The sequence below is a fragment of the Lolium perenne genome, chromosome 3, assembly GCF_019359855.2.
Source record: "Lolium perenne isolate Kyuss_39 chromosome 3, Kyuss_2.0, whole genome shotgun sequence".
Lineage (NCBI taxonomy): Eukaryota > Viridiplantae > Streptophyta > Magnoliopsida > Poales > Poaceae > Lolium > Lolium perenne.
This window is the reverse complement of record NC_067246.2, coordinates 189,189,481-189,211,529: the sequence shown is the minus strand read 5'-3', so window position 1 is coordinate 189,211,529 and position 22,049 is coordinate 189,189,481. Positions and strand designations below refer to the sequence as shown.

At 42.8% G+C, this 22,049-nt stretch overlaps 3 protein-coding genes across 4 annotated transcripts; 2 read left to right on the top strand and 1 right to left on the bottom strand.

Moving 5' to 3' along the window:
- Nucleotides 1-548: 548 nt before the first annotated feature.
- On the top strand, nucleotides 549-7,049 carry LOC127342902 (carbon catabolite repressor protein 4 homolog 6). Of its 2 annotated transcripts, XM_051368927.2 has the most exons (16): nucleotides 549-764; nucleotides 836-1,376; nucleotides 1,862-2,025; nucleotides 2,315-2,380; nucleotides 2,633-2,685; nucleotides 2,830-2,911; nucleotides 3,033-3,082; nucleotides 3,288-3,378; nucleotides 3,791-3,883; nucleotides 3,991-4,023; nucleotides 4,110-4,198; nucleotides 4,317-5,197; nucleotides 5,306-5,490; nucleotides 6,047-6,132; nucleotides 6,231-6,315; nucleotides 6,682-7,049. In XM_051368927.2, the coding sequence occupies exons 1-16, from the start codon at nucleotides 705-707 to the stop codon at nucleotides 6,754-6,756; spliced, it is 2,634 nt and encodes an 877-aa protein (XP_051224887.1). In that variant the 5' UTR covers nucleotides 549-704; the 3' UTR covers nucleotides 6,757-7,049. The 2 variants fall into 2 exon arrangements, with proteins under 2 accessions (XP_051224887.1, XP_051224886.1); XM_051368926.2 differs by having other exon boundaries at nucleotides 4,317-5,490.
- A 2,218-nt stretch (nucleotides 7,050-9,267) lies between these two features.
- On the top strand, nucleotides 9,268-12,227 carry LOC127342901 (uncharacterized). The gene is made up of 5 exons (XM_051368925.2): nucleotides 9,268-9,460; nucleotides 9,544-9,664; nucleotides 9,756-9,966; nucleotides 11,193-11,460; nucleotides 11,807-12,227. The coding sequence occupies exons 1-5, from the start codon at nucleotides 9,401-9,403 to the stop codon at nucleotides 12,011-12,013; spliced, it is 867 nt and encodes a 288-aa protein (XP_051224885.1). The 5' UTR covers nucleotides 9,268-9,400; the 3' UTR covers nucleotides 12,014-12,227.
- Nucleotides 12,228-15,338: 3,111 nt separating this feature from the next.
- Nucleotides 15,339-19,257, bottom strand: LOC127342900 (uncharacterized). Its single transcript, XM_051368924.2, has 3 exons — nucleotides 18,925-19,257; nucleotides 18,458-18,580; nucleotides 15,339-15,699 (listed from the first exon to the last, which is right to left on the bottom strand). The coding sequence occupies exons 1-3, from the start codon at nucleotides 19,115-19,117 to the stop codon at nucleotides 15,482-15,484; spliced, it is 534 nt and encodes a 177-aa protein (XP_051224884.1). The 5' UTR covers nucleotides 19,118-19,257; the 3' UTR covers nucleotides 15,339-15,481.
- Nucleotides 19,258-22,049: the final 2,792 nt, after the last annotated feature.

Genomic DNA, 22,049 nt, shown 5'->3' with positions numbered 1-22,049 from the left:
TTTGGAGGCTGTGTCCCGTCAGAAAGGAGGTATGATTCATGATAGCGTCAAATAAGGAATGTAAAACGTAGGTAAAATATGGTGATTCCATTAGCATATACAGTAATTGTGGGGATTCCACTTAGCATATACAGTAAATTATGGTGATTGATTCTGTTTGAAATCGGTGCCGTGATTATGGTGATTCTTTAGTTATTGATACATCATTTATTTCCATAATAGTCTATTCTGAAATATTTTTGACTTGCGGGGCAGTGGCCCATCCAATGGTGTTATGATCCTTCTTATGTTTAGTGGGGTTTGTTGACGGTCCAGATGATCCTGATGTTTGACATCAAATATTTTTGATGACGTACCAACTGCAATATAATAGTAAAGATAAAGTGTCGTATTCTCTGAAAAAAGAAGACCTGTTGAAGATGCTCTTACACATGTTTCAGGAAAGCATGTCCTCCTCAGCACCCGGTGATCCGATCAAAAATCAAAGGTCAAGATCGTGTAGCGGCGATGGAGAATTAGAAGGAACAAGGAAGACGAGAAACCTAGTACGCGAACTCCTTCTCAAGGCGCACGCAAGCTTAACGGCGTCACGTCCCGTCCCCCTCGTCGCCACCGGTCAACTCCGCCGCCCCCCGGCGACCCGTCGAATGCGGCCGTTCCGAGGTCGCCGCCCGCCGCCACCGCCACCGCTGTGACCGAAAGGGATGCGCCTCGTCCCCTCGGCTTCTCTCCGTCGCGCCGCCTCCATGTCCTCCCACTACAACGTGCGTCTCCCTCCGGAATCCCCTCCTCCCTGCCAATCTCTGACCTCTAAACCCGCTTTCCCCTTTTGCAGCGCCGAGGATCCCCGTGGCCTCACCGCGGGTACTCCTCCCGCCCCTCGCCGCCCTACGCCTACGCCGGCGCTGCCAATGATTCCCCCCACGGCGGCGGCGGCGGCGGTGCCCATGCGCCTCCACCGCAGTACGCGCAGGGGCCGCAGTTCCAGCCACCGCCGCCGTACGGGTATGGCTACGGTCAACCGCAAGTGCAACCCCAGGTTCAGTCCTACGGGGCTGTGCCATACAACTACAGCCATCCGCAGCAGCCGTTGCCGAACCCTCAGTACGCCTACGGGAATCGGAATCAGAACAGTCAATGGCATCCCCAACCGTACGGAGCTGTACCATCGAATGCTGGGTTCCAGCCACCGAATGCCGGGTTCCAGCAACCAAATGCTGGGTTCATGCCACCGAATGCTGGGTTCCAGCAACCAAATGCTGGGTTCATGAGACCGAATGCTGGGTTCCGGCCTTGGGGGACGCAGGGGCGCCTAAGGCTCGCAGAGTACAAACGAGAGTGGCGATATGTGCAGAAGCTGCCACCGCGCCAAGCTGGTAGCATCTCAATTCTCTAGTGTCAACGCTTTACATTTATATATTTGTAGAAATGTGTTGCAAAATCATCTTGGGACAATTGCTCCAAAGTCAAAACAGTGTGCTTGGTTTTTATTACTATATTGGATTCCTTTTTTAGCTTGATCCCATAGTTGGAAAATTCTTGAATAACGGATGCAGCCGCTTCCATATGTAGCTAGTAATATAGTTATGATGATGGAAGATGTGGAATTTGATTTCTAAATCTTCATGCATTTAAAGTTGTGACTTGTGAGGTGATAGTTCCAGTTTTTGTGCTAAGAGGCATTAAATACGTGGGTATATCTGTGATATGTTTGAAAAGATAATCTCTTGTGCTGTATTTCACACTTACTATTAGATTAGACTTTAATAAGCATAATGTGTGCAGAGATCCTAATTTTCTTCTAAACTTAGTATGCAGTGTTTGCCTTTTGTATTTTGAGTACCGACTTCTGATTCTGCAGAGAGGTTTAAGGTTATGTCATACAATATACTGGCGGACTATCTGGCCCAGGATCACCATGATCTCTATGAAGGCATATCACCAGGCTTCATGGCTTGGAACTGGCGTAAGAATCAGATAGGTCGTGAGATTGGCTGGTGGCAACCAGATATTCTATGTTTTCAGGTAGGAGTAATTATTAAGAAGAGTTATTGTACCATACCAATTTCAGCAGGTTGTTCTGCTAGGTCAATTGACTTTAGGAAACTTATTTCATGACGAGGATAAAACATGACAGTCTCTTAAACGCCTATCGATGATCACATTTATCTCTTGTCCATGGAAGTCATCTGCAATTTAGTACCATGTATGTGGATCTAATGGGGATCTATGCATGCATGTCAGCATTCCATTCCTTGTATTAATCTTCCTTTTCTTGTTCTTCTTACTTAAATCATCTTCTTTAAATCTGTAGGAGGTAGACAATTTTACAGACCTTGAAAAAGAAATGGCAATGCAAGGATATAAAGGCATATGGAAGGTAATGTTTCTGTGTTGTTTTATGGTGTGCTATACCGCAGGCATTATCACTTTTCGTGTGGGTTGATGGCAGTAAAATCATGTTTTTCTGAAAGAATACCAGCTCTTTTAATTTACACTAAGATAATGATATTACTTGGCCCAGTAGCATGTACGAAAAAGAAATGCAGTTCTTGTTATTGAGGAAATAGAAACAAACCTTTATTGAATTCGCTTGACTGTGATGTACACATTTGCTGAACTGGTGACACAGATGCGGACTGGAAATGCTGTTGATGGATGTGCCATCTTTTGGAGAACGACAAGGTAATCAATTCAAAAAAAAAAATTGGCTGATGAAACTATTTGTCTAGTCATTATCCAAAATTCGTGCTGACCATGTGAAATTCTGCTTCAGTTCGTTTCATAGGGATCATTTCATTGTAATCTAAGACTCTTACCTCCCATCAGGTTCCAGTTGCGTTATGAAGAGAACATCGAGTTTAATAAGCTTGGACTTCGGGATAATGTTGCACAGCTTTGTGTTTTAGAAGTGAGTTTAGAATTATGGGCAATTAGATGAACATTTGGTTTTCTTCTTCTTGTGCTACTGCTATGCTTCTAGTCTTGCATGGCATCAAAATCTGCTAACCAATTTTCTATGCAATGTGCAGTCGCTTGTTCAAAGAAATGTGCAAACTGGGTCTGTTCACTTATCTACTAGGTAATTTCAACTTCAGGACTTCCAAAGATAACGTGATGATTTGAAATACCTAGCATAGTCATGACCGGTAGTCTGCCGTCTTCTATTTCTCGGGCTTTTCGGACTTGTGGGTAGTTACCACATCATATTTATTTATAAGAGAGAACAAATAAGCATGTGTTTGTACGACTTATCCATGTTTATGCTGGTTCTTTTTGTCTCATAGCCAAGACAATCCACAACAAGCCAACCGAGTTGTTATATGCAACATTCATGTTCTTTATAATCCGAAGAGAGGCGACATCAAACTTGGTCAGGTATGTGCTCTTTATTATGAACCTTCTGTCTTGATTACCTGTATTTGTGTAAACTCTCATAGAATGCTCGTTTGCTCCTGACTTGGCTGCTTGACACGATTATTTATTTGTAATTGAATCAAGGTTTTGTTTTCATATTTATCTGACATTATTTAGCATATGTTCAACATGGAATGAGTACTATTTACATTATTCTGGATGCTATATAGTGAAAACCTCGATATAATTTCTCTGAGTTCTGCTTTGATGTTCGGTGATGTGATGCTTTCTTGGCGTCATTTGAAGATTTGTCCATTGTGTCTTTTCCCTCTCTGTTGTTTGCTGTTTGAAAGCATTATCTAGTGTTTCTTTTGCTTTTGACCTTCTACCACTGTCCATTAGTATTCTTATGCTGCCGTTTTTCCCTGTACAGGTAAGGACACTACTTGATCGAGCTTATGCTATGTCTAAGATGCAGAATGATGCTCCGGTAATACTCTGTGGGGATTTCAATGCTACACCTAAGGTAATATTCTAGTACTTGACTGTATATTTGTATTCAAGATTCTATTCTAGTTCGCTATTCTCTGTTATGCTCATTCTTAACACTAACAATGTCTAAATGTTGACCAGAGCCCTCTGTACAATTTTCTATCAGAGCAAAAGGTAGAACAAATTGACATTTTGTGCAGTTAATTGAGGATTACTTATCTCAGAGTATCTGAAACTTACAAAGCTTCACAATCGTGCAGTTGAATTTGTCTGGGCTTACAAGATATAGTATATCAGGGCAGCAAACTAGCAGTTCACAAGGGCTATATGCTGGTTATAATTCATCTCGGTAAATCTTCTGCTTGATTGAAGTGCATAGATTGTGTTGTTGTTTCTGATGCCCTCTTTTCTGCAATGCATGTGCAAAAATCTAACCTGTATTCACTTCATTGTTTGCTTCCTACCAGTTATACATTCCGGCCACCTTTACAGATGACCAATGCTAGAGAAGGAAGAATAATTACTAGAGACAGTCATAAGCCACAAAGTGAAGCCAAGGATTCGGTCAGAGGTTATTGCCTTACTGGAAGAGAACCTGATTTGACTGATACCGCTTCGGCATCTTTCCTAAACTCTGAATCGAGTAAATGTCCTGGGAACAATAGACCTTGTTCTGGTTCTTCTGATCTTAATGAGCAAGCATTACCAAGCTGTATGGTGGGTCATGTAAAGGATGCTTGTAATTCTGATGCTGAAGCCCATGTCAAGGCAACTGAAGGTGAAGGAGCGGCTGTTGGCAACTCCTGTGAACAAGGTTTTGGAGGGAGCAAAATCGAATCAAAAGAATCTGATATTGCGGACTTCCAGTATTCACCAACTGCAGTATATGATGAGATCCTACAGTCAGATTCAAGTGAAACAGTTGATAGCAGCCACTTACTTTCATGTCATGAATCATCTGGGCTTAAAGATTCTCTCCGGCAATCAAGGGGTGTTAGTAGTGAGGATTCAGATTCCCATGGAGTCTTGTCTGGGGATGTGATTTTGGAAGATGTTGCATGCAGTTTTGAAGGAAGCAGTGTCCAGTCAGATACAGTGTTAAATGTATCTGAAGACAACCCTAGTGAAAAGGAAGAATGCAATCAATCTATGTCTGGCCGAAACAATGGTACAACTGAGTTAGAATCATCCCATTTCACTGATTCTCTGAAGTTTGCTGATACACTTCATAAAATGAGTAATATGAGGGTAGATGAAGAAATTAATACTGGACCAACTCACTTAACATCCCCAGTGGAACCAGTGCCTCAATCAAATCGTGCAACTTTAGACGCCTGTGGCAATCAAGGTACTCCTGAAGTAATGGACAAGCATTTAAACTTGCATTCCTGTCAAGATGTGATTTCTGACCCTACCTTCAAAGAGTTCTCTGGTGATAACGAAAGCTTACATGTAGATGAATATCGGCTGCCAACCATTTCAAATCGTTCACCAGATGTCCAGAGGATGGCTCCTTATGGAAGGTACTATAATGATCCTTACAGGTGGACGGCGGATGAAATTAAAGCTGCTACTGGGAAGGAAGAATGTACTTATGTGGAGCATAATTTGAAAGTGAGGAGTGTCTACACAGATGTGGAGGTAACTGAAACCTTCGTGTTATTTCACCATTATCTCTTTGTGAGTTACCTAACATTTGGGCAAGTTGCATTGTGCGCAGTTTGTAACTCTATAAGCAGAAACCATATACTCCCTCTGAGAGTGGATTTGGTGACTAGGTGTATACGTGAGCACCCTCTAGATGCCACACGATTTGCGTTGAGATCCGGTTCTCTTCAATTGGATCTGTTGCCTTGATGTTGTCTTATCCATCGCTAAGCGTACTGGGCGTGGGTCCTACGTGATTTGAAAGTGCATCTGGTCCACTATTTGAATTCAAAAAGGTGGATCCTACGTGATTTGGAAGTGTTGTTAGTGCTAATGTGGTTTGCTAACCCAACAATGATGGTAACAGTGGATTGCTAAATGTGACACGTGTCAACCAATGGATGCGTGCTCACGTATACACCCGGTCACCAGGCTTCATCCGTACGGAGTAAAGTTTTGCTTTAGTGAATGGTGTTCTACGAGTAGTTATGTTTCAAGCTTTTGTGAGAAAACACTTGGTGTTAATTGATAACTACTAACATCTAATCAGGATTTTGGAGGGACAAAAGATGCCAATAAGGAGCCTTTAGTAACCAGTTACAACAGAAAATTTATGGGGACAGTGGACTACATATGGTAAGCAAGCTTTATTGGAACACCTTAAGCAATTCAAATGCACCAGTATCCAACAAGCTAATTACTTCTATTGGCAACCTTGTACTATGACAATGAAGGGCTTCCAAAGATCTTCAGACTGTTAATGTGCTAGATACATTTCCAAGAGAGATTTTGAAGCAAACGATTGGGTTCCCCACAAAGGTACCACCTTATTATTATATTTCTTATACTCCAGTTCCAGTAGTCCGCGAATATAAGGTGTTTTTTTAACTTCCTGCACTATTCAGTGCAAGACTCTTGTTATGGTTTCATATTCTAATATGCTAGCAGAATTAGCGTATCATGAAAATATTTCGCAATACAAATCAACAGCCATTATTTTCATAGTCAATATTCTTTTCATACATTATTATTAGTAGTCAAAGTATAAAAGTATCTTAAGATGAAGTTTTTAAATTTTTATATACTGAGGCGATATTTTTCTCTTCAGCCCAATGCCTTTTTACCAATCAGTTGTGATATCATCATGGCATCTTACTTATTGCTTCTATTTCTATTGGCTGACAGAAATGGGGAAGTGATCATATCGCCTTAGTCTGCGAACTGGCATTTACAAATGATACTCATCAGACAGGAAGGTAGGGATTTCAACACCAGTGAATGTGCCTGCGTGACAAGACAAGAACTATAGCCTAGAACAAGCCCTAGAAGAAAAATCATGTCCAGAACAGCCAGTGGCGAGTTCTCTGTCAAATCACTTCTAGCAAATATATACATGGAAACCAGATTCCTGCCTTTTTAGGTCGATATAAGAGCTCGCCAGCCTTTTTTTCTTATTTTTGGCGCGCTTGGTAACTGTACATGAGACAATAACTGATTCAGATTTTGATAGCATGTCTTTTTTCATCGGAAATAGTCCAATCACATTTGCAGCCTATCATCTTGAGCTAAGCCGTTAGGTATGCGGTTTGCCAATTTGTAGCCAACAGCAGTTACAATATGCTCACCGCGAGAATCTTGTCCTATGGGAATCTTCCAGTTGTTGAAAATAAGAAAGCAGGTTTGGTGAATATTTAGCCCCCTGACTGATTCTACATTGCGAAGTAAAGTTTGGTCACAGTGCATGCTTCGTTCGTTGAAGAATACCTGCCACTCCCTTGTCTGTGAACGCACGTACATCTATTGTTCCATGTGCCGTTGCATTTCTATTCCTCACGTTTGTACCCTGCTACATTTTTGTCTCCCTGTGAACAAAGGCATAGCCTGGTGGCAGGGAGCTACTGGCAGTCCGCTCGAGTTCGAGTGTCCGTACTCGCATTCTCGATGTTGTGCACACAATTACTGATATTAATAACCAGCGCTGCTGGATTTCTTCCCCAATACGGCCAATCTTTTTTTTTTTACATTTTTGTCTCCCTCTGTCATTCTCATCACTTCCACCAGCAGATGGTGGTGGAATACCGGCCCGTTGATCCAGAAATTAGTGGGACCAAATGAGCCTTACGATGTGATCGTTTTAATAATATGAGACCCATCTTTGCTAGATTTCCCAATATCACATGACCCTTCATCGTTGCTATTCATGTTTGATTATCTTTCAACGGCATTTTGGACACATCTATGCAGATGTGTCATGGGTACTCTCCACTTTTGGTCTGCCAACTGGCTCATGGGTTCCACCCCTCAGCTTACCCTCCCGGATTATTGCGACATGGCACCATACGAGCATGACAGGTCGTGAGGCCCTTGGATAATGGAGGACTGGTGACAAAGATAATGGGTTGGTACTACCATTATGCAAATCTTTTTATGGGATGCATATGACCTTGCGGGAATGCTCATTTGGATGGATGTAGTGAACAATGCACATTTTGAAATAAAAAAAATCAGATTTTGTCATTTTTGAGCCCATGATAAAATGAATTTAGCAATACGAGTTTGCAAGCTTGTAGGATACATCATTGACAATGTCTAGAATTGTTTAAAAAAATTAAAACATGAAAAATATGAATTTTTTTAAAAATATGGAGTGATCACTGCAACTCAGGAGCCAAAGAGATTTTCCACTTTGTTGGTCTAACTGATGCTACGCTATTCCTCCGTCAGGGCTCTCTCGAACCATCCATCAGTGATCACCATGGCCTAGAGGCAACACTTCAATCACATCTCCTCAATGTAAGCCAAATTGAGGAAGGTGTTGATGTGGTCACACCTAGACGGATCACCCGCATTGACATACCTGGTTCTATCTATCTGGAGGCCCATGAAGCCCAAGAGAGAATATATTACTCGCAAGAAACAAGAAGCCCAAAGAGTTGGTCGTATCATACAAAGGTCGGGAGGGGCCTCCGAGCGGGGACAAGCAATCCAAAAAAAAAAAACTCGTACTCACTAGGAACCAAATCCTAGCTACTCTAACATAGCCAATCTCGGCGACTCTTGTAAACTCATCAATCAATACAAGCAACAAGCAACACGTAGGGTTTTCTTCTTTGGAGGCCTTGGAGATAGCTAAATCATGTGTTTTCTCTCTATGATGTGCTTGTATGCCATCGAAAACCACCACCACGTCTTCTTCCCTAAACCCAAGTCCATCAAATATGGGCATTGCCGTGGTTACCTCACGTCAGGTGTAGGGTTATGGAAAAAGGGCAGAATGCTCACCAAGCAATCTGTGAAAAGAACAAGGGGTGCAAATTGGCGAGCATAACGAGCGTTAGAATACCCTTTCACCTTTGTTTTGAAATGTAAGTCTGTTTAGAAAGCTAAATTAGCTTTTTAAGAAGATTTATATAGTATGAGGGATGGAGGTAGTACTTCAATCAGATGAATTAACTTTTCAGAAAATCATATAACTTTTTAGATAAAAGAACTACCTCGTGTAGTTCATTTGCTTGAAGTATAGAGGAATAGAGGGTAACAATAAGGCTCATCAATTTGTATCCTTATAACGAATGTTTACAATGTTTTTTTGAACTTGGATTTCGTTTGGACTGTTTTTTTGCGAATTGATTCACTTTGGACTCTGAATACCTTCTTTAACCTTCATAAAGCTATTGACCTTTCCGTGAAAAAACATTTGTGTACAGCGCACTGACCGTTGGGGTCACACTACTACCGTCCGACGTCTACATATCGATATGGCGCGGGGTTCATAACAGCCGCGACCAGATCCGACGAGTAAAACCATCTCTCGTTTCACTTCACGCGGCCGGCCGAACTCCCCACCTTGCTGCCAGACGCTTTGCTCCGCCCCGAAGCTTCCCCTCCTCCGTCGCCGGCCAAGATGATGTCCGGCGGTGGCTACTCCGCCCTCGACGACCCCAAGGCCTCCGGATCCGTCCCGGTAAGTCCCCACCCGCCCGCCAAACCCCCGCACCGCTCACCCATCTCTCCTCGCGCCTCACCTCCTCCTCGCGTCCCGGGCAGGCGGCGACGGGGCCAGATCCGCAGGCCATCAAGTTCACCGACTCCAACCTCCAGACCTTCCCGCCTTCCGACACCAGGGGCAAGATCTCCGGCGCCTACCGCCCGCCCACCGACGCCGACGGTGAGATCAGATCTCGTCCCCTTCTTCTCCTCCCAGCTCTCTGACATTGCGTCTCCCGCGCGGATCTGACCTGGCTCTAGCGGCTATGCAGACACCTTCTCGTCCAAGGCTGGCGGAGGCGGAGGCGGGGGCGGTGGGGGCCCGGACGATGCCGCGCAGGGCGGCTGGTTCCGGATGTTCTCCGTCGCTGCCTACAAGCCCTACTTCGACGTCGACACCTCCGACGTCGTCGAGAGGATCTGGGAGTCGGTCTTCCCCTTCCGCGGCACCTTCACCGACAAGACTTCCGAGAAGCCCGACCTGTATGCTTCAATACCCATTCACTACTCTTTCTATTGGCCTAAGTTGTTCCTATTTTGCTATGATCCGTATGCTTATAAGCGAATGGGCCATGGGTAGTGAAATGATAGAATGCTTAAGGGGTTCTGCTCTGCATCGTTCCTTCCTGTTATGTTATCTCCAGTTGAGTAATTAAGAATGAGGGTTTGGTTTCATGAATCAGTTGCTTCTGTAGCTGATCGTTCCATTAGCTCTGTGTTTCTGGTTTAGTGGCCGTGGGATGTGTTGCTCTTGAACCAGCTGATCCTTAATAGTGGTGAATAATGCCTGTGAACTGTGGGAATGCTGTTGAGATGATTCGTTGGTCTTGAAATAATCTTGTGATGTTAGGCCCAATGTTTATTCAAGGGGGCAGGGTTTATTTTCAGTACACAGCGAGACATTGTTTGCTATTGACATTTCTTGTTTAAGTGGAATACTGGTTATTTTCATTCGGTAATCCTAAAGGAAAGTTAATCATTGATCACATGGTATTTCCTAGCACTATTTTCCTTTAACCATAGGTTCCAAAATTTGTAATGTTCGATGTGATCTACACCTTGAAATATTCAAACACTTAGTTTGAGGTTTCATTTTAGCTATTTTAGTGTTCTGTTAAATTTAGCTAGACTGTTTCATCTATTGTAGTTTATGGCATAGTTGACAAGATGGTCTGTAGAATACACCTGGATTGTGATACAAAAAATGTGTACTCTTACACATGGTATGCAGCTAAAGCAGATGTTAATGTATCTGTCTGGATTATTTTTCCTTCAAAGAACAGTACAAAGTCCGAATAACAGCAACTTAAAGGCATTACTGCTTCACAAAGATTTGATGTCTGTAGCTAACAGTCAGAATGTCAGATACGATCATAAATAGCTTGTGATATGTACAGAGTATCCTTTGCGACACTTCCAATTATATATATGTGCCATCTATTGTCAACATTTCACGATGATAATAGGGACCATGTGTGCTGCTTTTAAATTACAGTTCACCATATTTTTATTTTAGCTAACCTGTCAATTCTGTGCAAGATTTTATCTACAAATAATTAATTTAACAATTCCTTTTACTGAGTGGTGTATTACTTACAAATCAATGGGGTCATTAAGAGTTTCAAATTTGAACTTCTAATCAAGTTACTTTGGAGCTGTAGACACTGATTATATACCTGCTAGTTCTCATCATAACTTGTTTTTAATAGGTACGGGCCATTCTGGACATGCACCACCCTGATTTTTGTTGCAGCATCCATTGCCACATTTGTCACCTACCTGTCCCACAAATGGCACAAGAAAGAGTGGACCTATGATATTAACCTGGTTACATGGTCTGCTGGCTTATTCTATGGCTATGTGACATTTGTTCCCCTTGGGTTATATGTCATTCTGAAGTACTTCTCGGCACCTGCTGGACTCGTGCAGCTGTGGTGCCTGTATGGATACTCTCTGTTCGTCTTCATTCCAGCATCTGTAAGTAACATCCTAAAATTCGCATATACTTTGATTCTATTTAGAATATTGTTAGCTGCTCTGCTATGGTTCATCCTTTAAAGTTTATGCTTCTATTTCTATTTCAATTTGTGTATCAGTTATATAAGTTGTCTATCTGCTATTCACTGATCCTTTATGATTCGGTCGATGATGTAGTTTACCATTTAGGGTTGTTGGTTTCATGTCTTCTTTAGCAGGCAAAACAACAATCCGTTTAAATTATCTTGATTTACTCCTGCCTACACTTATGCGCCATAAACTAAGTAAAATGAGGGGCGTTAATTCGACTCAGGACTAACATTTTTCTTCTACTTTTGCGATACAGCTTCTGTCCATTGTGCCAATAGAAATATTCAGATGGGTTATTGCTGGTGTCGCTGGGTTTATGTCTGCTACCTTCGTTGCTGTCAATCTCCGTGCCCACATCTTGAACTCTGGGGAGAGGTGGTTTCTGATCGTAGCAGGAATCTTCTTGTTGCAGTTGGGATTGGCCGTCTTGCTGAAACTTTATCTCTTCACGATAACTGTATAGGGAATGGTGTCTCTGCTTGTAATAGTCAGAAATGACAATGCAGTTTTCCATGTCTGAGTCGATTCATTGATGTAATTTTCCAGGTATACATCCCACCTTACATGTGACACTCAGGAACAAACACATACCACTTCATTAGCCTCTGAAATCATTGTAGAAATGGCAAAATGTCCTTTTGTTGTTACGAGGTTAAAGTATGTTACCGTGGCTGGAATATCCTTGTGGTTTACCTTGTGTTCCATTACTTGAGATTAATAATAAATCATAAATAGCTATACTTTTTACTACATTTTCGCATGTATAGAGCATCAGGTGGGAATGCTTGTTGAAATATTAGCCTGGTTCTATTAGATTAGGGCAGCATATTAGAATTAGCTTCACATATATTCGTTTTATGTTTGTGGATGATCATGCAGGCAATTATCAACTCCCATATCCAATCTTTTGACTAGGTAAGAGTGGAGCACCGGACAATAGCAAAACGTTGTTAGAGCACACCAAATACGCTTAACATCCTTCGTGGAAGCCCCTGACAAACCAAGATCTTTTCCCCTTGACAGGAATTGAAATTCTTTTCACAAATGTTGACATCTTGGATAGATGCCATCCGCTAAGTAGTATTTTTTGGTGCACTAGGAGCATGTCCTTCAACGCATTTGTTGTCACCAGAGCGTGTCCTTCAACAAACTTGGCAAACAATTTGAGCACTGCAACACACTCATGTTGACATTGTGACATCTAGCCAGCCATACCAAAGAAATCATGCCAAATTCACATATCTAGTATGCCACAACCTCAAGTACCACACTGCAAGCTCCTTTGTGACTTTTGTACATTCTTTGCCAAGCAAATAGAAAGTTTTTCATGATTAACACATGCAATCGATGCTTTTAAATATCTCAGGAAATCCTCTTGCTTTGTTATGTGCCATAATCCGGGCAATGTCTTTTGTAGTGAGTGTTCTCACATATAATTCTCCAACCACTACCACTATTAGGCGGAAAACCGGTACATGCACTAAATAGCAGTGGATTCGGCTATGGGTAGATAGTCATCATGTGTATCAGCATGAGCTCCATAGGCAAGCATCTTCAAATCAATAGTGCATTTTTCGATCAAGGAAAAACCAATCGTGCCAACACAGTCTTGCTTGCAAACGAAGTAGGCGTCGAACTCCTTGACGGCAAACACAATCTTCATAAACAACTTGCAAAATACCACATCTTCATGTGGTGGATAATCAACGAAGTAGTGGGTGTACAACATGCAATAGCCCTCCAGCCTCTGCCTCGGCTTGCTCTTGCACCGCCACGGCCTCAAACCTCCACACCTCCGCTTCAAATCCCGAGTGTACGTGCCTAGGAGACAAAAGTGGATTTTCATATGCTTGTCGTCGTCGGTGGCAGCAACATCGATCTCTTCCTCCGGTAGTGTGGCGACCATGTCCTCATCGTTTGAATCCATGTCCAGGCAAATTGCCGAACACCTAGCGGGCAAGACGGTCACGAGGGGGCCTTAGAAGTGTCAGCGGATGACAAAGGATAGCGAAACGGGGGCTGGTGGATGGCGAGGTAGGGCAAGGGTGTTTCTGCAAGGCGGTCCGACCATTCTGTCACTGGGAAACGGTGGAGGCGGAGAGGGGTGGCGTGGGCATGGGCATGGGCATGGGTGGGGAAAGGGGCGAAATGTGGAAGATTTTTCTCCCTCGTCACTCACAATGCTGGCCCACCCGCTATTCAGCTCCATCCGATGCCTCGATGAAAACAGGTTTTAGGGGAGACACTTGGAGATGCTCTCATCCATCAGAATGGAGGAGGTAGTAGCATACATCAATAGTTTATACATGAAAGTACGAGCGTACTGTTATCTCCGTCCAGAGATCCAAACATAGATCACCAAGGAGAGGGGACCCTAAATCGCTCTTCGACCCTAACTCCCCGAGATATAGCGGCCAGGTAGGCCGCTATCGGGTATCCTAGATAATAAACTTATCCAAGCCAAGCTGTTTTTTTGTTTTGAGAATCTTGGCACTTTATTGATTAAGCAACATCATTACATACTCGGATAGAATCCGGAATAACATCAAAAGAGAAATTACATAAATTTGGCTCACTACTCCGAGCTCCGAGCTAAAGTATGTGCCGCAACATTCATATGACGACCGTAATGCTTGAAAGAACAAGTGGCGAACTCAGCAGCAAGTTTTTTGGTATCACTTAGAGCAAGTACAGTAAGGTCTAGTCAGCTGGCTATAAGGATTAAAATAATATATTTGTGTCTAGTTGGATGAGAGAGAAGAGGAGAGAGAATGTGAGTGGGTTCTTATGCAAGAGCTAGCTCTAGCACGTGCTCCTAGGCAAGGTGTGTGAATGAAAGGTGGATCATCCATTGAAAAAGTAGTATATTCTTATAGCCAACTATTATATTTGTTGGCTACATGTTGGCTATAGATGACATGACATCTTGCTTATAGCCAACAACCGGCTATACTATTGGAGTTTAAAAAAACTCTTACGATGGCTCCCACTTCAGACCGGCCCCTCTCCCGGGAAAGAATATGCTGAATCATCGATAAGCAATCTGAGACCAAAATGATGTTTAAGAAACCGTGATCTCTTGATACCGTCGCGCTCGCCTGATAGTCGTAGCCTCAGCAACTTCAGGGGAGATGATGCCACCAATGCTTTCGTTGCAAGCCATTAGCATAGTACCTATGTCCGTCTCTCCTCAGCAAAGATCGCAGCATCCACGTTAACACAAACCAGTCCTTCGGTGGTGGAATCCATCGTGACTTTGAGGAAGATTCACACGTTTTTACGTTACCAAGCTGTTGTGTGTATTTGTTCGGGCTTAAAAATTAGCTCATTCTGAAGAATCTGTTAGATGCTCGCTCTTAACATGTCATTTGCTGCCCTCTAGTGTCTTTGGAGCCTCACGGCATCCATGCCGGATTTCATCTGGAAGTTGTTGAACACTTCTCCTTCCCGGTCCCAAAATGATTGTCAGCGCCACAAATCCCCACCACCATCGTTCGATTACATCCTCTCTCTGGCCCTCTTCGTTTGAGGATACCTGCCTGAAACAACATATCCTAACAGAACACAAATTTGCACTAGCTAAAAACTGAACACAAGAATTACAACCTATTTCTGAACTAACGCAGTACTCCAACATCTTGGTTCAGCTACACCCAAACATGCCAGAATGAGCAGGCAGAAAGACCAATGTTGTTTATGCAAGGCCAAAAACTCATAATTGGCAACCGCTCATAGCAAATCATTAGAGTAGTTAAGGCAGGCACGCATGTTACTGGCACGGGGTGGGATAAAGAACACAGCCAATGTAAAACTGATGTCTCAGTAATGCAGCCAGGGTACTCATGTTTACAAAGTAATGCTAGAACTCAGACAAAAATGAAAACGTAATGCAACAGGATCATAGTTGTCACAAGAGCAGGGCGGTGGCTGTTCATTTCTTTGTAGGAGCCTGACCAATAAATTTGGTAAGAACGTGGCAATCCGGCGGAGTGATGTTCTTATAGTACTGATATATCGTCTCTGTTATTTCGAACCCAAACTTCTTGTAGAAAGCAATTGCATCGTCGTTGTTTGTCTGAACATGCAAGTATATCTCCGGGATGTTCTGCTTCGCACAGAGATCGAAAACATGGTTCAGCAGCTTAGTTCCTGCCAAAACAAAACGAATCAATCATAACGCAGCACAGATTGTACACTTCTACTCTTAAAAGGCAGCTTGTGATGTTGCCACTTGGCAAAAGCAAACTATTCACATTTCCTTGGATATCGTGAAAAATAATACAAAAAGCGAAAGCATCATAGGTGTATTTCAAGCATGTGAAGTTTAAAACAAATTCATATTCATATTCTTTCAACTAGCATTCATCTTTTGAGACCGTGCTGCTGTAGAGGTAAGGGGTAACAAACAAAAAATGCTGCAGTGAGTTGCCACAATATTTTTTCTTATCAAACATAACCATCCAAACAGTCCTAAAACGTGTATATGAACCTTTCAATTGAAGCAAACTCAAATTTCTTGGCACCACAATGTGGCCAGAGCTTTCTAAAACTGATTTGTGTAAACTCCTGAAATACTCATTTACCATCAAAGGAATCTTATTGCCAAAAGGCATGTTAGCAGTCAGTGCAGTGTGGGAAAAGGTGTAGCCTAGCATTAAGAGGACTCTGAAACGTATATAAACAAACAACACAGTATGAATAACTGCTAGGTGAACCACATGTGCTATCTAGTCACTAAGAGGACGGACATACCCAACTTACTATCATTGGATAGTACGATTGACGGGGCAGCGGTTGCTAAAAGAAAGCATGGAGAAGCAGCTATTGTTCGAAAAATATTGGAGCAGAAGTTGTGAAATCAGGCCAGAGTTTCTTTTAAGTTAGATGGTGTAAAATACTAAAATTCTCATGTTAGCAGCCAACAGTGTGATATTAGCATTTAGAGGACTCTGAAACTTACAAACAAACAACAAAGTATGGATAGCTCATTTTATGCAAAGATACTACTAGCTAAGCAAGGCTAACCCCATGTGCCACCAAGTCACGGGAAGCGGTGTGTGTGCATACTAACATACTATCATTGGATAGGATGACCGACGAGGGCAGCGGTTGGTCGCAAGGCCAAGCATGACCATTGCTCAGAAAAAAAATATGAAGAGGCAGCCCACAATTTTTTGTTGCGCGACGATCTTTAACCTTATTCTTACTGTAGTTGAAGTCACAAGGTATTTTATTGCAGATGTGTTAACATTAGTAACATCATTGTCGGGGCTTCATTTGGTTTGGGAGTACTACTACTATTACTCACATGCTCTTCCTCCTGCAAAAAATTGCAAGTGCTCATTCTGGTGGAGGGACTGTCTGAAAGACTGAAACTTTTGCCTACTTCTAAAAGTCTTGCTACATGTTATCTACATAATGGTTCCTCAGTGCTCCTATGGCATGATAGTTGGCAGTCAGGATCTAAGGCAGGTCTATCCACATTTGGCACCATTTGCTAAAAAAATAGAATTTCTTCAGTGCAGCACCTCTCTTAGACTCTTTGTTGGATTTGTTTCACTTGCCTCTGTCAGCTGGTGCATTTGCTGCATACCAGGATTTCAGTGTTCTAGTGGCAAATGCAAATGATGGAGAAGGTTCAGATTCTTAGTCAAATCCATGGGGACCCACGTTTTTTTGTATCCAAAGGCAATTCTCATTTATGAAATGAGAGATATCCTGATCAGATTCCCTCCACTTTTGGTTGGTTATGGAAATCATGCTGCCAGCACAAACATAAGGTCTTTTTTTCTGGTTGCTGCTTCAGGACAGGCTAAACCCTAGAGCTGTGCTGCAAAGAAGAAATTTTTTCATGCCTGATTACACTTGTATGTGCAATGAGGGAGTTCTAGAAACAAGAGAATGTCTGTTTTTTAACTGCCCTTTTGCAAAGGCTTGCTGGAAAAACCTACGCCCAAATAGGGATATCTCTGCTAATCAAACTCCTTTGGAATGCATTGCATATCTGAAACAGCAGCTGAATAAACCTTTCTTTATGGAGTTGATTATGCTGGGAGCTTGGGCTATTTGGAAAACTAGGAATGCATTCATATTCCAAGGAGTTAGGGCTAATTTATATAGGTGCGGAGCTCTTTAAGGAGGAACTTCACTGGCTCAAGTTCAGAGCAAAGAGGACGAGTTAATCTCTTTTTTCAACTTGGATAAATAGCTTCCTTTAATCCTTATCATTTTTCTGTACAAATATATTTTACTCTTGCAAATACAAGAACCAAAAAATATATAAATATGTGCAGTAGAATGCAGCTGTTGTCTGTCAAAACAATCAGTGTCAGCCCATTATTTCTAACCTATTTTCCTGTGCTGAATTGCTGATACATGTAAATGTTTTCTTTTAGAACTTGCATGACATCAACAGCTGCAGCAATTACATATGAACAAGCATATAGAACGGTACATGTTAAAATCCTTTTCTCCTTAAATAAAATCCTTCTCCAAAGGAAGTAAGTATTACCATCTACACAACAATAAAACACATACCATGTCCTACAGGATATAATGTGATACGGGTATTAAACCTTAATTTCATGAGCAGATGTGGCAGATAGTCACAATCTACAATCTTTGACACGCCCAACATGATTTTAACAAAAGATGCTGGCATAAGCATGATCATCATCATTTGTTGGTAGAGTTGAAATTAGGTTACAAGATAAAATGCAGATATGATGCAATGCAGTAGACATACAACTATTCAACAATTACTATCTGATCCACAATGTCAGCAACCAGGAAAATAAGCACCCAGTTATTATCTTACTTGTAAGGTTCTAAGCCTTATGAGCAAACCCCAATAGGGTGTTCTTTCATATAACCAAAAAATAAGTTTAGGTAGGAAAAAAAATCTCACCAAGACCAAGACCACGGTAGGGCGCCAATACACCCAGAGTCATGATATAAACACAGACCGCCCCTCCTTCCTTCTTCTCCAGGCGACAAGCAATTGCCCCAACACATATATCGCTGTAGTAAGCTACAAACAGACAGGAAAAAAGCAGCAATCAGACAACAGCAGGGACATATTTTTCATACACCAAATCAGCCGAACCCAGCAGACAAATCTGTACCAGCAACCTAGATGCATACATACAACTAAGGGGGGCATTCTAGAATCCAAATCCAAATGGTTATTCTTCCCCAATCTCGCAGCAATCAACCGTTTCCTGCCTTCTGTCCGCAGATCCAATAGCTGGAAGCGAGCGGATACAATCCCAATACAGGAAACGACCGGATGAGGGCACGAACTGATCCCGGCGGCGCGAGGTAGGGATTCGGACAAGATTGGAAGAGGCGGATGGGGGAGGGGGGCGTGCTCACCGAGCTTGGAGAAGTCCTTGGAGGCGATGGCGTCCTGGTAATACTTGTCGTTGTAGCGGACGGGGAAGAGCGCCGTGTTGAGCTTCTTGAGCTGCATCACGTTCTTGTCCCGCAGGCCGTCGAGGGACGTCCGGGCGACGCCGCCGCCGCTCTTGTCCTTGCTCCCGGCTGCCTCTCCTTCCCCAGCGCCCATGCTCCCCGCCCCTCTTGCTCGGATGCTCTCGCCCTCGCCCTCGCCGTCGCCCTCTCCTTGGCCTCTCCGGAGACTCGAAAGTTTGCGTGCGATGCGACCACGGCGGCGGGTGCGACTAGCGACCAAAACCCTTCCGCTGTTTTGTTGTTTTCGCTACTTCTGACTGCTTTCGCTGACACATAGGGCCTACCGACAGTCACCGACCGCGGCAAGAAACGAAGCACCATTGCCTTGCGTTGCGTGCCCTTGCATTTTTTTTTTTTAGAATTTCAGATCTTTTTTTTAGGGGGAAGGGGCCCACTGGAAATCCGGACGGCGAAATTCGGCTCAGTCGCGTCCTCGGTTCCTCGTTTTCGTCCGGATTTGACCCTTCATTCATCCGGCGAGCCCACGCCATCCCGGCCCCTCGGGGAGCCATCGGGGAGTCCGGACGAGTGAAAAGCGGGGAAGGGCCCGATCTGTCGGCGACTCGACACACGAACCCCACCACCACCTCGCTCAAAATCCCCCCACCCCTAGTATCTCTCTCGCCGCCGGCACCGGATAACCCACAAGTATAGGGGATCGCAACAGTCTTCGAGGGAAGTAAAATCCAAATTTATTGATTCGACACAAAGGAGACAAAGAATACTTATAAGCCATAACAACTGAGTTGTCAATTCAGTTGCACCTGGAGAAGCACTAGTAACAGTGGTGATGTGAAAGCAGCAGTAATATGAGAGCAATAGTAACAGTAACACAGAGGCAATGGCACCAGAAAATAGTTGATACTACTTCTAATGGCATATAGGACCGAGTGAGTATTTGATGATGAAACAGGGTCGATCCCCGTCCCAGCAGGGTGCCGAAACAGGAACTTCTGACCCCCGAAACTAGGTTTCGCGATGGCGGCGGCGCTCCGGGAGTCTTTCTGGAGTATGATCTATTGATATAGGGTTTTCGCGTCGCGAGGGAATATATAGGCAAAAGGGCGGCGCGAGGGGGTGCCCGGGGGCCCACCCCATATGGCGGTGCGCCCCCCTCCTTGGCCGCGCCCCCCTGTGGTCTGGAGGCCGTGGGCCTCCCCTGGCTTGCCCTTCTGGCTCCGTGTGTCCCTCAGAGAAATAGGAGGTTTGACTTTTGTTTCGTCGAATTCCGAGAATATTGCCCGAACAACTTTTCTGGAACCAAAAACAGCAGAAAACATGAACTGGCACCTCGGCATCTTGTTAATAGGTTAGTCCCGAAAAATGCATAAAAACATTATAAAGTGTGAGCAAAACATGTAGGTATTGTCATAAAACTAGCATGGAACATCAGAAATTATAGATACGTTGGAGACGTATCAAACATCCCCAAGCTTAGTTCCTACTCGCTCTCAAGTAGGTAAACGATAAAAAGAATAATTTCTGAAGTGACATGCTACCAACATAATCTTGATCATACTATTATAAAGCATATGAGATGAATGAAGTGACTCAAGGCAATGATCTATAGTTTGCTAACAAATAGATAATGACTAAACATATAGCAAAAACTTTTCATGAATAGTACTTTCAAGACAAGCATCAAAGAGTCTTGCATAAGAGTTAACTCATAAAGCAATAAATTCTTAATAAGAGGTTTTGAAGCAACACAAAGGAAGATTTAAGTTTCAGCAATTGCTTTCAACTTTCAACATGCATATCTCATGGATAATTGTCAACACAAAGTAATATAATAAGTGCAATAAGCAAGCATGTAAGAATCAATGCACACAGTTGACACAAGTGTTTGCTTCTAAGATAGAAAGGAGTAGGTAAACTGACTCAACATAAAGTAAAAGAAAGGCCCTTCGCAGAGGGAAGCAGGGATTAAATCATGTGCTAGAGCTTTTTAAGTTTTGAAATCATATAGAGAGCATACAAATAAAGTTTTGAGAGGTGTTTGTTGTTGTCAACGAATGGTAGTGGGCACTCTAACCCCCTTGTCAAACAGACTTTTAAAGAGCGGCTCCCATGAAGGACGTTATCTCTACTAGCAAGGTAGATCATCCCTCTTCTCTTTTGTTTACACATGTATTTTAGTTTTATTTATAGATGACACTCCTCCCAACCTTTTGCTTTCACAAGGCATGGCTAACTGAATCCTCGGGTGCCTTCCAACATTTCACATACCATGGAGGAGTGTCTATTTGCAAAATTAAGTTGCTTACTGATAAATCAGGGCAAAACATGTGAAGAGAATTATTAGTGAAGGTTAATTAATTGGGGCTGGGAACCCCGTTGCCAGCTCTTTTTGCAAAATTATTGGATAAGCGGATGAGCCACTAGTCCATTGGTGAAAGTCTGCCCAACAAGATTGAAAGATAAAACACCACATACTTCCTCATGAGCTATAGAACATTGACACAAATAAGAGATAATAACTTTTGAATTGTTTAAAGGTAGCACATGAAGTATTTACTTGGAATGGCAGAAAAATACCACATAGTAGGTAGTTATGGTGGACACAAATGGCATGAGTTTTGGCTCAAGGTTTTGGATGCACGAGAAGCATTCCCTCTCAGTACAAGGCTTTGGCTAGCAAGGTTGTTTGAAGCAAACACAAGTATGAACCGGTACAGCAAAACTTACATAAGAACATATTGCAAGCATTATAAGACTCTACACTGTCTTCCTTGTTGCTCAAACACTTTTACCAGAAAATATCTAGACCTTAGAGAGACCAATCATGCAAACCAAATTTCAACAAGCTCTACGGTAGTTCTCCACTAATAGGTTTAAACTACATGATACAAGAGCTTAAACATGATCTACTTGAGAGCTCAAAACAATTACCAAGTATCAAATTATTCAAGACAATATGAAGCATTTTCTGTTTCCAACCAAATAACAATAAGTGTTGCGGCTTTCAGCTTTCGCCATGAATATTAAAGTAAATTAAGAACACAAGTATTCACATGAAAAAGCGG

Excerpts from the sequence above, each read along its gene's own strand:
- LOC127342901 (XM_051368925.2), top strand. The coding sequence starts at position 9,401 with ATGATGTCCGGCGGTGGCTACTCCGCCCTCGACGACCCCAAGGCCTCC. Across the intron at positions 9,461-9,543 it reads AGGCCTCCGGATCCGTCCCG|GCGGCGACGGGGCCAGATCC; the intron begins GTAAGTCCCCAC and ends CGTCCCGGGCAG. Across the intron at positions 9,665-9,755 it reads CCCGCCCACCGACGCCGACG|ACACCTTCTCGTCCAAGGCT; the intron begins GTGAGATCAGAT and ends GCGGCTATGCAG.
- LOC127342900 (XM_051368924.2), bottom strand. The coding sequence starts at position 19,117 with ATGGGCGCTGGGGAAGGAGAGGCAGCCGGGAGCAAGGACAAGAGCGGC. Across the intron at positions 18,581-18,924 it reads CAAGGACTTCTCCAAGCTCG|CTTACTACAGCGATATATGT; the intron begins GTGAGCACGCCC and ends GTCTGTTTGTAG. Across the intron at positions 15,700-18,457 it reads CTACCGTGGTCTTGGTCTTG|GAACTAAGCTGCTGAACCAT; the intron begins GTGAGATTTTTT and ends TTGTTTTGGCAG.
- LOC127342902 (XM_051368926.2), top strand. The coding sequence starts at position 705 with ATGCGCCTCGTCCCCTCGGCTTCTCTCCGTCGCGCCGCCTCCATGTCC. Across the intron at positions 2,912-3,032 it reads CACAGCTTTGTGTTTTAGAA|TCGCTTGTTCAAAGAAATGT; the intron begins GTGAGTTTAGAA and ends TGCAATGTGCAG. Across the intron at positions 3,083-3,287 it reads TCTGTTCACTTATCTACTAG|CCAAGACAATCCACAACAAG; the intron begins GTAATTTCAACT and ends TTTGTCTCATAG.